The sequence below is a fragment of the Hylobates moloch genome, unplaced genomic scaffold (assembly GCF_009828535.3).
Source record: "Hylobates moloch isolate HMO894 unplaced genomic scaffold, HMol_V3 SCAFFOLD_20, whole genome shotgun sequence".
NCBI classification, from domain to species: Eukaryota; Metazoa; Chordata; class Mammalia; order Primates; family Hylobatidae; genus Hylobates; species Hylobates moloch.
In genome coordinates this window covers 53746810-53765515 of record NW_026652295.1, presented here as the reverse complement: position 1 = coordinate 53765515, position 18706 = coordinate 53746810, and the positions used below count along the sequence as shown (strand labels likewise).

At 36.2% G+C, this 18706-nt stretch overlaps 1 protein-coding gene across 1 annotated transcript in view; it reads left to right on the top strand.

The window, feature by feature from the left end:
• COL21A1 (collagen type XXI alpha 1 chain) overlaps positions 1–18706 on the top strand; it is a 197528-nt gene that overhangs the window by 108352 nt on the left and 70470 nt on the right. Inside the window, exons 11-12 of the mRNA XM_032141032.2 lie at positions 6303–6356; positions 6448–6501. Coding sequence (XP_031996923.1) covers positions 6303–6356; positions 6448–6501 — 108 coding nt within the window. The remainder of the gene's footprint in view (positions 1–6302; positions 6357–6447; positions 6502–18706) is intronic.

Here is an 18706-nt window from a genome sequence, read left to right as displayed (position 1 = left end):
CCTACACTTGGGCAGTTTATCGCTTTTTTAGTTATTTAAAACCATGCCTTCATAAGGCTTTCCTAGAGAAAGCTTTCACCTTGGTGAAAAGGCATCGCTGTATGAAATGTGGCTGCCTAAGAGGCTGATATAATTTTTAGCATAGTTAGTAGATATATGACAACTGTATTGAAAGCGATGATGGTCCTGCCTCTTGGCCTGTTGGATTTGGTTTAGGACTCCACACTTGAGGGGCATGCAGGAACTGGAATTCATTCAGAAGAGCATAACTGGGAGCATTTAAAACTCAGAAGACAGCCTATGAGGGAGGGTTTACTGAACTTTGAGTATAATCCAAACAAGAGATACTATTTTCAGATATTCAAGAATGATGCTAGAGAAAAAGAGGACAGGGAGGAAAACTAGCTCTCAGGCTTACGGAGTATGCTTGGCAGCGGGTGAATGGTTAGTAAAATAAGTAGGACCCATGAGATGAGCCTGACCAGCCAATTCATTTTTCTTCAACATTCTCCTTCTGTGAAAGTCATATGTAGATTATTCCATGTTTATCTCACGTCTCTTAAATAGATTACTTAGATATATATTATAGGTAGTATATATAATGTGTAGACATGTATATATATATACACACCAATGTTATTGGTATATTAAATTCTTCAAAGAATTGGTCACTGACACATCTAACGTCTGTGATTTTAAAGATAAGTTTGTGCATGTGAATGTAGGGCTGTTTCTACTATTAGAGTTCTCGGTTAGTGATAACTGGTTGAACTCAGTAATTATTGATTTGTTTGCTTATTTATTCTGTTCTTCACTCAGTCATATACCTATCCTTGCTGGGTGTTTACTGTATTCCTGGCACTCTTCTAGGCTAAGGATATACAGCAATGAACAAAACAGAAAAAAAAGCAAAAAACAACCCCCAACCTTGTCATTATGAAGCTCACATTCTATTGGGGAGAAATAGGTAATAAATACACACACACAACATCAGATGGTGTTAAGTACTACAGAAAAAATGTAGCAGGACAGCAAGAGAGGAAATGAGGTTAGCTATTGATCACCTCTCTTTGAGTATGAAAGGCACAATTACTAGAGATTTATGTTGGGAAGTAAGAATTACTAAGATGGTTTAAGTTACCTTAAAAAGTTGCACATTCTCCTTTTGAAATTAGTATAAGTTTAAGTGTAACCTAACTCAGGGAATAAGGCAGTTTACCAAAGTTTAATTAAATTCTGTGAATTTAAGGACCTAGCTCTATCTGCAGAGATTATTTGTCAAAGGTAGGCAATATTTTTCATTTATGTGCTTAGCTCAAGGGAAATATTATAGGAAACTGGATGATGTTGCTCTATATTTATCTATCCCTTATTTACCTTTACCCTATATGAGGGAGGATTAGATTTAGGCTAAATCTCATTTATAGTTAATGTAGTTTTCTTTAATTTGAAGTAGAACAGTTGTTGAGTCCTTTGTGAGACCCACGAGCTGTGCAGATAACCTCGTCTACCATTCCGCTATGTTTTTCAGCCTGCTTCCTCTTATTCTCTCTCTTTTGGCTTTGTGGATATGGTACATCTTTTCCCAATGCATGGCCTGTTGGAGGAATTCCTCTTCGGCATTGTGCTTTCTTTAGTATTCCTCTATCTCTTAGAAAAACTCCCAACTGCTTGCCCTTCACCTCCCATAGCAGTGTAGTTCTTTCATAGCACTTAGCTCAGGTGTGATTTTACATATATTAATGGAACTTATTAATGAAGTAATCTAAGCAATCAGTAAAAGCATATAAACCACTTGACTAATAGTTGGGTTAGGTAGCAAACTAGTTTCTATATTAGTTATACATAGAATGGCAGAGATTAATTTTCTTGAAATTTAATTGCATAGAGGTATAAAGCCTGCCAACAACTAGAAGATTCCACAGTGGACGTTAAAAGTACACACTTGGTTTTGGTTACCTAGTTACGTTGGCTGTGTATCCAAGAGTATCTGTTGGAATTTTGGAAATCTTTGAAGAAAATTATTTAATGGAATAAACTTTAAATCACATTCTTACATTTTTAAAAGGAGGGTGACATCCAAAATTATTTCTTTGGAATTTATTCTAATTTTTAAGTTTAGAGTATTTCAAGGAAACTAATATCTCTACCCTTCTCACTACTTTGAAAAAATGTGTATATTTAGATTGGCAGAATATTTTATGACATGATTAGAATTGAGCACAGAAACGAGTTGGTGATCCTGGCCTATTTCGGGATTTTATTTCCTTAATTTCCATTTCAATGCTATACATATTTCCTGAAGCTTTGTAACTATGAATCATGGAGGAAAATTAAATTGATTCTGTATTCTTTTCTTCAACCCTACAATTTGGCAGTGAGAATATTTTTTTCCCTAAAAAAAAAAAATGACTCATTTATAAAGAAGTTTTCTGTGAACATGGAAAAGACTTAAATACTGTCAGAAATCTTGCAGATGGGGGTAGGGTGGATATTTGGACCTGCTAATAAATGCAAAATGGCAAAATTCATGTTGAACAGTATTAACCCCTCAAAGATCATAGGAAGATTACAGTTCTAAAATGATACATGAAACGTGTTCTGAAAAATAAGAACTCAGTAAGGTATATAAAAAGCTTATTTTTTCCTGTTTTAAGGCATTTTCCTTTCTTTAAGGTTGACCCTGCTATGAGTCAACCAATGTTTTATTTCTTTTTCCTCTTGGAAATTGTTCTGTGTTGTAATATTCCCCCTTTTAACCTTTATTTTCCTGGTTTTTAGTCCAAAATTTGTTTTTCTGAATTTCATTCTATTTCTTCTGGTGTTTTGCCCTAGGATTCCCCAGCTTGGATGTCGTTTGATTTTCTCTATTTTGTTACTAAGCATGTTTCCTGTAGCTTCTAAAACAACATTTGAATTTCTTTCTGCAATTAGTATTTTAAGAATGCATCTAATTGTAACCTTAAAAATATACATATCACAACATTCTCAAATTGTGAGAATCACTTATTATTCTTATATTGTAATTCCTCCAAAGATATAACAAAGAAAGCCATTATAAAATACACTGAGGCCATGTTTGCATGTTTTGCATTATATCTGTATAATGTTGGAAAAGAGTTAAATCATAAAGATGATGACTGGACCTGCCATTCCCAATGTACTAATGGTGGCTGATAAGGCTGTTGGGTAACATTCTGCAGAAGTATTCTTGTGGTCTTGTACAATAGTCATTGAGTCTGAAGAAAAGAAAGAAATGCACATTTATTGAGTTCCTAACACCTGCCAGAATCTTCACCCGTGACTCCATTTGTTTATTTTCAAAAGTGAAGTGGATGATAATAACAGTTTATGGTAAGAAACTAAGCCTTTACTAGGCAAAGTGACTTAGCCGAAATCTCATAGAAAGTAAAAGGAAGGGCAAAAATTCAGTGCAAGCTCTTTTCAAATTTCAAATTCATCGTCTTTCCACTTAACTGTGTTGCCTCCCAGGGTTTGGGGATTGATGACTCTGCCTGAGGTCACATTATGAGTCAGAGGTAAGCTGGGAACACAGTTAGGGCATCTCCATGTTGTTTTAATCTGTTAAAATGCAATGCGTCCTCTATAACAAACACTACATCAACTTCTTCAAAGAGGAGAGACAGCACAGCAGCATTTGATCTTTTATGAAAGATTTATTTTCCTAAAAAAGTAGTAAGGTAGATATGACGTTTGGCTTAACTTTTGAAAAACTGTAAAAGAAAAATAATTCATTAAATGTGAACTTTGCAGATGATCAACCATTTTGATCAATAGCCAATTTCCATGGTAACTTTCTTTTGAGGAATTTTATGAACATTCCTTTCCTCTGGGCACTCAGAATTCTAAACAATTTAAAAATAGTCTTGCAAAATGGATTTCTTTGAATCAGATGAGTCAATCTACAGTGATCAGATTTGACCCATCATGGAGCACTTTCTGATAGAGAATATTCCCGCTGGCTCTATCAACTTACTAGCTATGTAACTTTGGGCAAGTTACTTAACTTCTGTGCCTTAGTTTCCTCATCTGAAAAAAAGATAATTTAGAACCTACATTAAAGAATGGTTGTAAGGAGGAAAGTGAATTCTAGATTTGTAAATTGCTAGCAGTGACAGAGCTGAGAGTGAATTCCAGGCCTATCTGATTCCAAAGTGGTTGCGGGAAGGAGATTCAGTGATAACTAGAGTAGTAGACATATAGGGCTGAGCAAATTCTATGTAGACTGAATTTCTTCTTACTTTTGAGTAATCCTGGGAACAGGAAACATGAGATTACTAAACATTTCCATTTTCTACAGAAAGACGCACAAACATAACATGATTCATTGGAGAAGGAGATTTTTTTTTTACACATTCGTGTATAGAGTTGATGACTTTAAATTATTCCAATGTTCTATCAACAGAAGTGTGCAAAAGAATGTGTTCAATGCCAAAAATACAGAAATGAATTAAACCTGGTCTTTGACCTCAAGGGGGCTCATAATCCAGTGACAGAGACAGTGCTAGTCTAGGGAACAGATGATGGGTTGGAAACATGCACGTTGTTTTGTCTGGAGTATGGAGAGGTTGATAATCAGACTCATTGTTTCCTGGTGAAGTGCAATGGTTAAGGATTGGGCAAAGACACTCAAGAAAAAAGTTTGAATCTGAGAAGTCATGGAGAAATCATAACAATATATTCTGTGAAGAACTGAATAGAGTATGAAGAAAAGGATGATGGTTAGTGATAAAAAATTGTATAGTTGGCCGGGTGCAGTGGCTCACGCCTGTAATCCTAGCACTTTGGGAGGCCGAGGAGGGCAGATCCTGAGGTCAGGATATCGAGACCATCCTGGCTAACATGGTGAAACCCCGTCTCTACTAAAAATACAAAAAATTAGTTGAGACCATCCTGGCTAACATGGTGAAACCCCGTCTCTACTAAAAATACAAAAAATTAGCTGGGTGTAGTGGCGGACACCTGTAGTCCCAACTACAAGGGAGGCTGAGGCAGGAGAATGGCGTGAACCCGGGAGGCAGAGCTTGTAGTGAGCCGAGATTGCACCACTGCACTCCAGCCTGAGTGACAGAGTGAGACTCTGTCTCAAAAAAAAAAAAAAAGAAAAATTGTATAGTCATTGTCATTCCAGAAGTAACTGAGAAGGCAATTTACACAATAGAAAATGTAAATGCATGTAAAACGAGAAAATAAGACTGATCTTTCAGAGACAACTCATTACTAGAGGTAGCAAAGAATATTAGAAAGGATATTTGAAAATGTGAATAGAAAAACAGGGAATTATGATGTCTCTAAAATTACAGTTAAAAGCATATTGACAGGTGAGTGGATGAATATGAAGACCAGTGCAGACACCCATGAATAGCCACATGGAAATGAAGCTTTTAGATTTATGAATGAAGATGTAATTGGGAACATTAATGAGATCTGTGTTAACATAATTGACAATGGAGACTGGTACCCAAACAGTAAGATCTAAGAAAAATGGAGTCTGAATAAAGAATATGAGAAAGATGGAATTTGATAGTGGTTATTAAGTTTGTAGGTGTCAGGTGGTCCATTAACCTGACAATCAGCCCTAAGAAACCTAGATAAATGTTTAGGGCCTTCAAGTTAATTTGGAGACTTTAGCTGCCATGTGCTAAACCAACAAGAAATAGTTGAACTCTGTCTAAAAAAATTGTGCTGTTTTACCAAATTTCCAGTTTTTGAGGAGGGATGTCTAAGAGTGACTCCTCTCATCCCCCTCCCCTAAGCAAACAGCCCAGCCTTGGGGGACCATGGGGGATATGTCATAACCACCTTCTTACATTTAACATCAGCAGCTTTCTAAAATGAGTAATTTAAAGATTGAAGAATAATATTAATTAAAGGTTAATTTATTCTAGGGACTAACTCAGATGGCCATTAATTAGGTGGTTTATAAATAGACATTTGTTTAATCCTCCAATCTCTTGAAGTGTTTCTCTCTTGGATATGTTGAATATATTTCTAATAAATCCAGTACATTTCTTAAGAAACTGTGAACATTAACTCTCCTCTTAATTTAAGATTTTCTAAATGTTTTTATTAATTTACAAATATTTAGGGCCCTATATACTTTTTAAAGGATTTCATAAAGATCAAAGGATATAAATTCCTTATTAAGCATTTAACACTTTATTATTTTGGATTTGTTTTAGGCGTGAGAAACTTGAGATAAGAGTGAATTCTGAAACGAAGAACTTCTCTTGGTAAATATGATGAAATATTAATTTTTTTCTTTTTTAATTTTTCTTTAGGGATATCAGGGAATTGCAGGGACACCAGGTGTTCCAGGATCTCCAGGAATACAAGTATGTGACCCACTTATATACATTTTATAAATTTTATTTTTAGTGAACTAAAATCGATAATTAACAAAATTTTATTTTCTGATTAATTTAGGGAGCTCGAGGACTACCAGGTTACAAAGGAGAACCAGGGCGAGATGGTGACAAGGTAAACACACACAAAAATGCAATCAATGGTGTTAGTCCTTCAAAGATAAAGGATGTTAGCTATGATGGTTTCCATTCAACAGTCTGCATCTTGGTGAATCCTAAGATTTGTGGGCTCAGAAATTTGTCAGTGGCTATTAGACAATAAAACTTATAGAAGGCTTTATCACTAGATAAAAGAAGTTATCACTGACCACTATCAAATGAAACAGACATTGGCATTGCCCTATGCCATATTCTCTCCCTGTGGTTAAGCTCCACAGGGAGTTACCTTCTTAGAGGGGAGTGGGTTATGTGAAAGGAACGTGTTACCATGTTAACCTCAGATAGTCCAATACCCAAGGGACCATCTCCACAATTGGTATCTATCTGGCACGTGGCCTATTGGCTCAGCCACATTTTTTAGATTCCACATATAAGTGAGATGATACGGTATTTGTCTTTCTGTGTCTGACTTATTTCACTTAACAAAAATGTCTTCCAGTTTCATTCATGTTGTTGAAAATGACAGGATTTCCTTCTTTTTTATAGCTGAATAGTATTCCATTATGTATATATACCACAATTTCTTTATCCATTCATCCACTGACAGAACTTAGGTTGAGGCCATGTCCTGGCTACTGTGAATAGTGCTGCAATAAAATGGGAGTGCAAATATCTCCCTAACATACTGATTTCATTCTTTAGTTGAGTTTTACACACTAAACATAAAAAGGGGGATTTTATTTGTACATCTTAAAATAATTGAACTAAATTTTTGTGGGAATAAACGTTCCTTGTTTTAAAATAAAAGAATAACTGTAATTCTACTAGTGGCATCTTATGCTGACTGCTTTATTGTTTTGGGTCATTATGTTGTCTTTTAAATATAGGTCTGTGAATTTTACGACGTCATACATTCTACTGGTTAAGATAAATAAGATGTATATTTATGCAAGGTCTCTGTTTTCAGACCAGTCGTGGATTTTATTCAGAGTTTATTGTTTTCTGAAGTTCATTGTTGGGGTTAAACTCTGATTTGACATAGTCATTGTGGGTCTAAAATCATCATGTACTACCTTCCAAGTTTCCGCTTCACATTCCATGTGGCTTCTGAGAGTTCTTTGCCCAGAGCTAAAATAATTTAGTAAGTTAATTGAAGGTTTTTCCTTGATTATTCCTTTATAACATGGTTCCTTGATTTTTGGAAATGAAGATGACTTCGACTTGTGGCAGTGCAGGATACTTTTCCAGGCATCACGCAGTGGCCTTTGGAAGATTGTTCCACACAATACTGTTCCCCATTAGGATATTTTCCCAGAATAATTTCCATTTTGTGGATTTTCTCCAAAGACTCCTACAGTAGGAATTTCCACTTAAGATAATTGAAATTAGATGTGCTTTCTTTCTGACTTTAACATGTGTTCTTCACATATCACACAATAGAATATATATAGATTTTGCAGGGTGTTTTTTCCTGAATTTGCAAAATCAAAAGGAATACTTACTCAGCAAAGAGTCTTCAGGTGGTCACTAATTTTATTACATGCTTTAAAGCTATTCTTTGAAATCTAAAAAATACTTTAAATGCTTTAAAATACTTCCTCAATATTAAAAAACTAATATATTTAAATTGTATGGAGAACTATTTTTTGTTAAAACTTACATTAGGCTGTGCTGGTTAATTGATATGTATTTATGCATTTTCAAATTGAGTGTGAAACTTTTCCATGGCAAATTCAATTTTACAGATGTAGGAAGTATGAGTAATTTATTTTTTAACCTATCCATACTCTGTACAAACTCATTACTTGACTTTTCTGGGCTTAAGAAATAAAATATCATAATTATATCTAGGGTATTATCGGAAAAATTATAGATTTTGTTTTCTTTGTTAGTACATTCAACTTTTAAGTGGTCCCTTCAAAGCCTCACTTTCCCATTGTCCTCAGCGTCCAGACTGGAGCATCATGTGATGGGTAAGACTTCCCTACCTGAATAAAGTTCCTTACCTCTGGGCCTCCAACATCGAAAAACTACGTGGTTTTACAGTGATTTCTGTTATAGAGTCAGTCACAACCAAGGAACTCCAATATATATTTTGAGAGAACAGGGGTAAAAAAGCTAAAAAATGTTAGAGAATACATGTTAAAACAGTATGTTAGTGGTATTACTTCTTTCAGTGTTCCTGAAGACCAAACAAACAAAAATTACCAAAACAGGGAGAGAGTCTACCCATGTGATTTTCTGATAACACCATGCCCAAACACTTGTGTGTGTGTGTGTGTATGCACAAGTGTGTGTGCCCAAGTGTGCATGTGTATGAGATTTGGGAGCTTAAAGCAGTTAAAGATTATAGATTATAGGCTTAGTTCTGAATTCAGACTGCTTACCTCCCAAATCACACTTCTTAATCTCTTTAAACCTGGTTTTTATCATCTGGAAAGTGGAAGCCATAGTATTACTTACTGCCTAGGCGTTTTGTGAAGATTAAATGAGGGCATGCATGTGGTTGGCCTAAATTAAGTGCTATAAATTGGTGATGATAGTGATGATGATCATGATTTGTTATTGGGCGCCATTCTGCTGGTTACTTAAGGCAAAATTTTTGGAAATATCTTTGAGTTATCCTTTATCCTTCCTCTCTCTGTTGAAGTGCTGCATCTGAAACGATCAGACAGAAATTCCCTAAATGTCTTCCCACTATGTCTGCCCTCCTACCCGTATACGTACCTACATTCTGCCTTTCCTCCTCTTATTATGGGCGAAGTGTCCATGTGGAGTCCACAGGCCTCCTCTTGCACTCTGGATCCCATCTTTCTCCATTACTTTGTGTATTAACAAGCCCTTCTCTTCTGTGTCATTAGTCATTTTCTTTTCTAGTTAAATTTTCCAAATAGCCTAAAGGATGATCCATTTGAAACCACCCAAATCTCCCCACTTCCTCTACCACATAGCTTCCTTTAGCTACCAGGCCATTTCCCTGTTTCTCATTGTAGTACAAGTGCTCCAAAAGGTTTGCCTTTATTTCCTGCACATTTTCACTGCCATTTCTCTCTCTGATCCACTCTAGTAGGACTTCCATCCCAACCTTCTGCTGCATGTTTAGATCACCAGTCTTCCATCTTTGAAATCCAGTAGTCAGTATTGTTCAATTATTTCTTCTTGTCTTGGTGTATGTCTCCACAGTGTTTGACACTGTTGACAATTCCCTCCTTCTTGGGACAATTTCTTCTCTTGGCTTCTGGGATACCACATGCTCCTAGATTTCTCCTTGCCGTCACTAGTTACCTTTTCATGTTTTCTCGTTGGCTCTTTCTCTTCCTCCTCCACACATTCTCTAAATGTTGGGGTGCCTCCAGGATTCAGCCCTGTCCTCTTCCCCTTCCTCATTAAGAGATTTTATTATTGTAATATTAAGAAGTATAAACATATATGGATATAAATGTATATATAAAATATATATGCATATATTTTATAATTATAGTAATAACAATTATTGATATGATTAACTACTATAGTAAATAAGAATATTAAATACAGACATACACATATGCACAGTCTCTTTTCTAAAAAATATTTTGCTTCATCTGAATCTGGAGAAACTTGGAGTTGTTACAATCAAGGGTTTTCAGAAAACAAATTTCTCCACTTTTTATGGAAGTGGTGTTACTATTAGGTTGGTGCAAAAGTAATTGTGATGTTTGACATTACTTTCAGTGGCAAAAACTGCAATTTCCTTTAAAAAAAATACTTTCCTCAGAGGATTTTCTCCCCAAGCAGTACTAGCTCTGCCCTCCCTAAATATTCTCTGTTATTAGGCATTGTTAAGTGTCCTTCCTGTACACATGGTGCTGACTTATGTGTGCTCAGGTTTTAACTGTGGCTGCTTTTGCAATCTGGATTATCTCCTGATATTTCAACCTTTTTTCTTTTAAAACTATATAATGGATTTAACATCTTAGTTTATTATGAAGAACCATCAATTCCATGTCTTGCCTTATTTATTGGCTCTTATTCCTTTTCTGTCCTGGTTTTCTCTTTTTTCTATTGGTATTAGAAGGAAACTTAAAACTTTTATTGAATTTTTATAGAATGCTTTATATTTTGTTTGTTCTAAACTCGATTTTTGTCTTCTCTTTGGATGTCTTCTGTTGTATGGTCATTGAGAAACTACTGCAGAGACTCAGCAGAAGCTTGGGAATTTATTTCTTTTGTAGGCATGAGTAGTTCAATGGTAATCCCAAACCCCAAATGGAATCCCATCACTGTGTTAGAGAGAGGAATTATTTTAGTAGATTAAAATAGTTTCCCATAGGTCATTATTGCCTGAGCTTGTGTAAGACTTAGGATTTGTGTTTTTGTTGTTGTTGTTTTTGCTTTTATTTTTTCTGAGAGGAAAAGAAGCCACAGATCTGTGCAAAACTTTATGTATTGGGTGCTTTCAGGGTTTTTACTGTGGTGTGTACCCTTTTCTATTTTATTCCTGATATGTTTTGCATCGATTTTGTCCATATGCTTTCCCCTTTACATTAAATCCTCACAAAAAGTCCTGTGGGATTAGTACAGTAAGTCATACTGTGCTCATTTTAGATTAATTGTGAAGTAAAGTATCCTTATTTTACATTTTGGAGAACTGAAAAATGAAGAGCTTGAGTAATTTGTGTAAAGTTACTCAAGGATCTAGGGGGTTGAAATAAAATACCTTGATCCCAATCTGGCTTTCTTTTTCCTGTATTTTTCTGCTTTGGCCAGAGTAGTTTTTCACTGTGTGACTTGTGCTTCTTTTAGTCTACTGCCTGCACTGTGAGAAGAATCCCTGAATGCCTGTCAGGAGCCAAGAAGATAGGCAGGGGAGGGAGCAGATGGATGAGTACCCACGGTCGTGTTGACTGGGCCATGAGAGTGTTCATGGTCTACATTTCTCTCTAGGGAAGAGGGATAGTTCATTCTAGATCATAGGTCATCAAACCTTTAAATTGCGAAATGTATTGGACATGTAGCCTCATATATAAAAATTATGTATCTGTGCTACTGAGCAAAGTATTATGTGAATTTGAAACATACAAAGACATTTTTTAAAATGAATTTTAAAAATAGTAGTTCTCATGTTCTTTTACTAGCCCCCAAAATAATCTTGACCTGACTGAAGACTATGACTCTAGATCGACTTAAAAGATGGACAGGCTCATCAAAGTTATATTCATCAGCCATGAAAGGTTTGGAAAGCAGCCTGTGGGAAGTGGAATTATCTTACTATCTTGGATTCTCTTTGACTTTAATCACTTGTAAACTCTGATAGGACCAAGAGTGTGACTTCCCCAAATATTTGTTTTATTGAAATTTTCTTTGAGCACTCAAGAGTGTTGACTGTGTTTTGGGAAATGAAAACATTCTATATATTCAGCAAATTATTATTAATCACAAGGAAGACAATAGGTAGGCTAGAGTAGCTTATGCTACAATAACAAGCAAACCCCAAATGCTTGTGGCTTAAATCAAAGGTTTATTGCTCCTCAAACTACATATTTATCAGCAGCAGTGAGGAGCTTCCCATTGTCTTCACAGGGAGACTCAGATTAACAGATATTTCACCATCTAGATGATGACTAATTATGGTGGCAGGTGCAGAGAGAATCAAACATTGGCTTTTAAATCACTACCATTCATGTTTAATTAACTGGAGCAAATTGTGCAAACCACATGTATTTTAACAGATTAGGTAAGTATAATTTCCCATATGCCAGAGAGTGGAGAGGAATCTGGACATGGGTAAATAGTAGTTGTACCGAGAAAAAAATAGGAATGAGTTAAGGATGAATTGATTCCTCAGAGAGATTGGAGTCTGATAAAGGACATGACACAAAGTAACTGTATTTCAAGATAGTCAATGTTAAGTGCCAAAGAAGAAAGTCAAATGAAATTCTCTAGGAGTTTAAAGGAAAGTTAAAAATTGGAAAGGCTTCATGAGAGAAAGTATAAAGAAAAGGTTAATCATAGCTATACAATGTAGGGACTGTTTTTATCAAATTTAAGAAATCTCAAAGATTGCCTTGGTTCTTTATTTATTATTATTATTTTGGTATTACCAATAAGACTGTAAGAAACATCTTTGCATATATTTCTCAGTAGTTTTTCATGAGTTTATCAACAAGAAAAATTCTCAGAAGTGAAATTGACTATTGGATCAAAGGGTTAACTTCATAGTTAAACTTTGATTTAAATTGCTTATTGAGTTCCCAGAAAGTTGATTCTCTTTCAACAAGTATATGAAAATATCTTTCCTCACATTCTTATCAGCACTGTTTTTTTTAAAATTCTAATTTTCACCAGTATAATTTAGAAATGATACTGGTTTGATTTTCATTGCTTTATTAGTGAGTTGGGTAAGGTATCTTGACATGCGATTTGGGGGCATTGTGTTACTTCTCTGTAATTTGCCGGTTTTCTCATATCTTTTACTTTCCTACTGGGCTGTGATCCTTTTAAAGATTGATTTTTATATGCATTTCATAAGTTGTTGTTTGTATGTGTGAAAATATTTTTTCTGGATTGTATTATGTGTTTTGACTTGGTTTTTGGAATTTTAGCCATAGAGAAAATTTTCATTTTCATGTAAAGTAGTTTTTTCTTCTATTTTTCTCCTATCTTTGTATATAAATAGAAAGGTTTCCCATTCTAGCATGTTGATTATAATTACTGATGATTTTATTTTTGTAATTTTATTATTTTATTTTTAACCTTTAATTTTTGGTTTTTGGAGTAAAGTTAGATAAGCATTTGTATTAGTGCGTTTCCACACTGCTAATAAAGACATACCTGAGACTGGGCAATTTACAAAAGAAAGAGGTTTAATGGACTTAAAGTTCCATATGACTGGGGAGGCCTCACAATCATGGGGGGGCCTCACAATCATGGGGGGGCCTCACAATCATGATGGAAGGCAAGGAGGAGCAAGTCACATCTTACATGGATGGCAGCAGGCAAAGAGAAAGAGCTTGTGCAGGGAAACTCCTGCTTTTAAAATGATCAGATCTCATGAGACTTATTCACTATCATGTGAACAGCACAGGAAAGACCCACCCCCATGATTCAATTACCTCCTGTTGAGTTCCTCCCACAAGTGGGAATTATGGAAGTTACAATTCAATTTGAGATGTGGGTGGTGACATAGCCAAGCCGTATCATTCCACTCCTGTTCCCTCCCAAATTTTATGTCTTCACATGTCAAAACCAGTCATGCCTTCCCAACAGAACCCCAAAGTCTTAACTCATTTCAGCATTAACTCGAAAGTCCATAGTCCAAAGTCTCATTTGAGACAAGGCAAGTCCTTTCCACTTATGAGCCAGTAAAATCAAAAGCAATTTAGTTATTTCCTAGATAAAATAGGGATACAGGCATTGGATAAATACTCCCATTCCAAATGGGAGAAATTGACCAAAATGAAGGGGGTAAAGGCCCTATGCAAGTCTGAAATCCAGTGGTGCAGTCAAATCTTAAAGCTCCAAAATGCTCTCCTTTGACTCCATGTCTTACATCCAGGTCATGCTGATGCAAGAAGTGGGTTCCCATGGTCTTGGGCAGCTCTGCTTCTGTAGCTTTGCAGGTTACAGCCTCCCTCTTGATTGCTTTCACAGGCTGGTGTTGAGCGTCTGTGGCTTTTCCAGGTGTATGGTGCAAGCTATCGATAGATCTACCATTCTGGGGTTTGGAGGATGGTGACCTTCTTCTCACAGCTCTGCTAGGCAGTGCCCCAGTAGGGACTCTGTGTGGGGGCTCCAACCCCACATTTCCCTTCCTCACTGCCCAAGCAGAGGTTCTCTACCAGGACCCTGCCCCTGCAGCAAGCTTCTGCCTGGGCATCCAGGCATTTCCATACATCCTCTGAAGTCTAGGTGGAGGTTCCCAAACCTCAATTCTTGACTTCTGTGCATCTACAGTGTCAACACCACATGGAAGCTGCCAAGGCTTGGGGCCTGCACCCTCTGAAGCAATGGCTCATTCTGTACCTTGGTCCCTTTTAGCCATGGCTGGAGTGGCTGGAACGCAGGGTACCAAGTCCCTAGGCTGCACAGAGCAAGGGGGCCCTGGCCCTGGCCCATGAAACCATTTGTTTCCTCATAGGCCTCCAGGCCTGTGATGGGAGGGGCTGCCATGAAGACCTCCGACATGCCCTGAAGACATTTTTGCCATTTTCTTGGAGATTAACATTCAGCTGCTTGTTACTTATGCAAATTCCTGCAGCCAGCTTAAATTTCTCCTCAGAAAATGGCATTTTCTTTTCTATCACATTGTCAGGCTGCAAATTTTCCAAACTTTTATACTCTACTTCATTTATAAAATTGAATGCCTTTAACAGCACCCAAGTTACCTCTTGAATGCCTTGCTCCTTAGAAATTTCTTCTGCCAGATACTCTAAATAATCTCAAATTCAAAGTCCTACAAATCTTTAGGGCAGGGGAAAAATGCCACCAGTCTCTTTGCTAAAACATAAGAAGAGTTGCTTTTACTCCAGTTCCCAACAAGTTTCTCATCTCCATCTGAGATTACCTGAAGCTAGGTTTCATTGTCCATGTCATTGTCAGCATTTTGGTCAAAGCCATTCAACAAGTCTCTGGGGAGTTCGAAACTTTCTCACATTTTTCTGTGTTCTTCTGAGCCCTCCAAACTGTTCCAACCTCTGCTGGTTACCCAGTTCCAAAGTTGCTTCACATTTTTGGGTATCTTTTCAGCAGCACCCTACTCTACTGGTACCAATTAATGGATTAGTTCACTTTCACACTGCTGATAAAGACATAGCTGAGACTGGGCAATTTACAAAAGAAAGAGGTTTAATGGACTTACAGTTTCATGTGGCTGAGGAGGCCTCACAATCATGGTGGAGGGTAAGGTGGAGCAAGGCAAGTCTTACATGGATGGCAGCAGGCAAACAGACAGATTGTGGAGGGAAACTTGCATTTTTAAAACCATCAGATCTTATGAGACATATTCACTACCATGAGAACAGCACGTGAAAGACACCCCCTATGATTCAATTACCTCCCACTGGGTTCCTCCCGTGACAAGTGGGAATTGTGGGAGGTACAATTCAAAATGAGATTTGGGTGGGGACACAGCCAAACCATATCAGCATTCTTATTTTATAAAATCATTTTCCTAAATAAAGAGCCAGTTGCCATAGTATTCATGGAATACCACTTTTTTCTCCATTTATTTCCATTAAATTTCCATTTTCATTTGAGCCTGGTGTTTTGGCTTTTCATTCTGTTCCATTGACCTGTCTACATCTTCTCCACTGCAGAATTGTTTTAATTATTGTGACTTCATTATCTGACTTAATATTGGCAGGGCTAATCCTTCCTCATTATTCTTTATAATCAAAATTTCCTGGCTATTTTTGAATACTTATTTTTCCAGATAAAGCTCAGTATCTTTCCTTCAATTTTTTAGAAATTGCTATTCACATTTCAGTTAGGATCCCTTTGCACATATGGATTAGTTTTAGAAGCATTGACATCTCTCCAATTGCTATTCAAGACTATGGCTTATTTTTCTTTTTACTTCAATCTTGAATTTTTTGATATTAGTCCTGAACATTATCCAATTTTATTTTAACCTAAAAATTTTTTACCTCTTTTGTTTTTATTATAAATGTAGCCCTTTTAAAATATATTTTATATTGGTTATATTTTATATATAAAAAGCTATTTATTTTTTATATTTTTAAAGCACCAAGTGAATTCATTTCTCTTACTCATTTAGGTTATTAGATCTATTGACGTATTAGAGGAATAATCTTAAAAATAATTTTTCTTCCTCTTATTTTTAGCCTTATTTCTATATTTGTCTAAATTCGTTGGTAGTCCAGAAAAAGTATTAAAAATAGTACAAATACAGGGTAACTTTGTTTTCATTTTAAGTCTCAAACAGGCAGAGTCTCTTTTAGTTCAGGTTGGTGGTTCCTGTGGTATTATATAATAACTTTCTCAACAGCATATCGTATATGTATATGTGTGTGTGTGTGTGTGTGTGTGTATTTGCAATTTTATGTTTTTGACTTTTGATTCCAGCCAATAGCAGCATCCACAATCTTGTCTCAATCACATCTCCTTCTCTACACTTAATAATGGGTGACCTAAATTAATCAGGCATCCACTACACTCTGTTTACTTTTCATGCGCCACACCGTCCAGCTTGACGGGATTTATTGAACCTCCCCTTAATGGACTCAGAGATTTTAAGGATGATGTTTATAGCCACATCTTTGATTTCATCCCTCCCAGAGGCTGAGTTTTAATTGGACTTTTATTTTTTAAAAGCATTCACCATTACATTAGAGATGAGAAAAACAATTGTATCTCCCAATCCCAGTGTTTTTACACTTGGTCTATTTCTTTTAATTACCACTTACAACTTGGCCAATTATTTTGTGAGAGCATATATTTTTAAAAATAGTACCTTGTCAAATACTTCCAATAACAGTCAATTCATAATATATATTTACATTCTGTTTTCTCAGTTCTTTACCTCTAGCTATAAGTTCATTTGATACATTATTTGCCTTGGCAAGTTATTACAAGCAAGGCTTTTCATCAATTATTTCACCACAATTTTACATAAGACACCATTTTTTCAACCTTCAGTAATTGTTTTTCATTGCTCACTGCCTGTCCCCAAAGCCAATGACATATATACATTTTAATATTGTTGTTTTGGCAGCCTCTATTTCTAATATTCCAACTGTACTAATTAACTTAGGCTAAGCTGCATTATAGTAACAAATGACCCAGTGGCTCAGAGGCCAACACAGGAGCCATTTATCTTTTATGTTACATGCCCATCCTGGATAGGCTTTGGCCCAATTTTGTCTCTTCTTTGCTATCCATTGCTATTAAACCTTATAAATAACTTGATTGAGTGTAATGTGTTTGAGCCATACTTTTTTGTGTTCCATATTTTGTACATATTGTTTCAATATTCCCCAACAGTTTTGCTGACAACTTGTTGCTGCTCACTCTCTCTGTCCTTCTTTCTCTCTCTCTCACACTGATTTATGTTAACATGGATACTACACCTTTTTATTATACTTAAAAATCTTCCTTCTGCACGTAACAGTAGCTTTGTCCAGACCCAACATGAGTGGATGTTCCTAGTCTTCCTACTTCATCTGAGATCTGTTTGCCATCTCCAGTAAAAGAAAGTTTGGATATTATGTCTTTTATAACCTATAGCCAGAGAATGGAAGTCATAGCTTGGACTTTGTTCAGCCTTAATAGGGAATCTCAGCTTACCTCTTCCTTCTATAGTTTTATTAAGCATTCATTACCCAGCTAAATTCCATCTTATTAATAGTATATCTTAGTCTAGCTCTGCCTTTAACTGGTAATCTCAATTTAGTGTTTTCTAAAGAGTCAACTCAGATTGTTCTCTTAACTCCAGTCCTCTTTCTATTTCTCAGAACTCTGCCCACTTCTTCTGCTCCAAGCAAAAGGGAAAAAAATATATATAATATACATATATATAAAATTTGAAGTTTTAATTTCAAATTTTAAATTATAAATATATAATTTGAAATTTTATGTATATATAAAACCCTGTCATGAATGCTCTCAGGGAGGCAGAACCCCTGCTACACCCTGCTTCAACTGTGTTCCTCAGTGTTGAGTGAGGAGTCTTCAAAACCTGAAGAACACATTCCATCACACCATTGAGCTTAACCAAAAACAAGCAAACAAAACACATTCTGGATCTTAGATTCTGGCAGTCCCTGAACAATCTACCCCAATCTCATTTCCAGGGTTTGCCATCCCCTTTCCTGCCTTTGTCTTCCTAAAGACCTTCCAGCATAATTGTGTGTCTACTCCTGTGCTTACAGGTGGCTGAGAGGAGCCTGTTTATGTGATGTATGGATGGGGATGGAGCTTGGAAGTGTAGTCCGGGATGTCCACGTGTATGGGCATGAGTTCTCTATAGATGAAAAGGCCTATAGAGTACCTAGCATAATGAATGATTATAGACCACACCAATATATGATAGTATAATACTTCAAGACACTGGAAGCAAGAGGAAGATCTGCAAGCTTCTTCGGGGAAAAACTGCATGAGTCCTACCACTCCTACCCTCCCACTCCAGGCCCCCAAAAACACACAAGAAACAAAAGGCTACATACAAATGATCAGGAATCAGAAAGGCTTCACACATCTTATTAGTGACATTGAACTCAAGA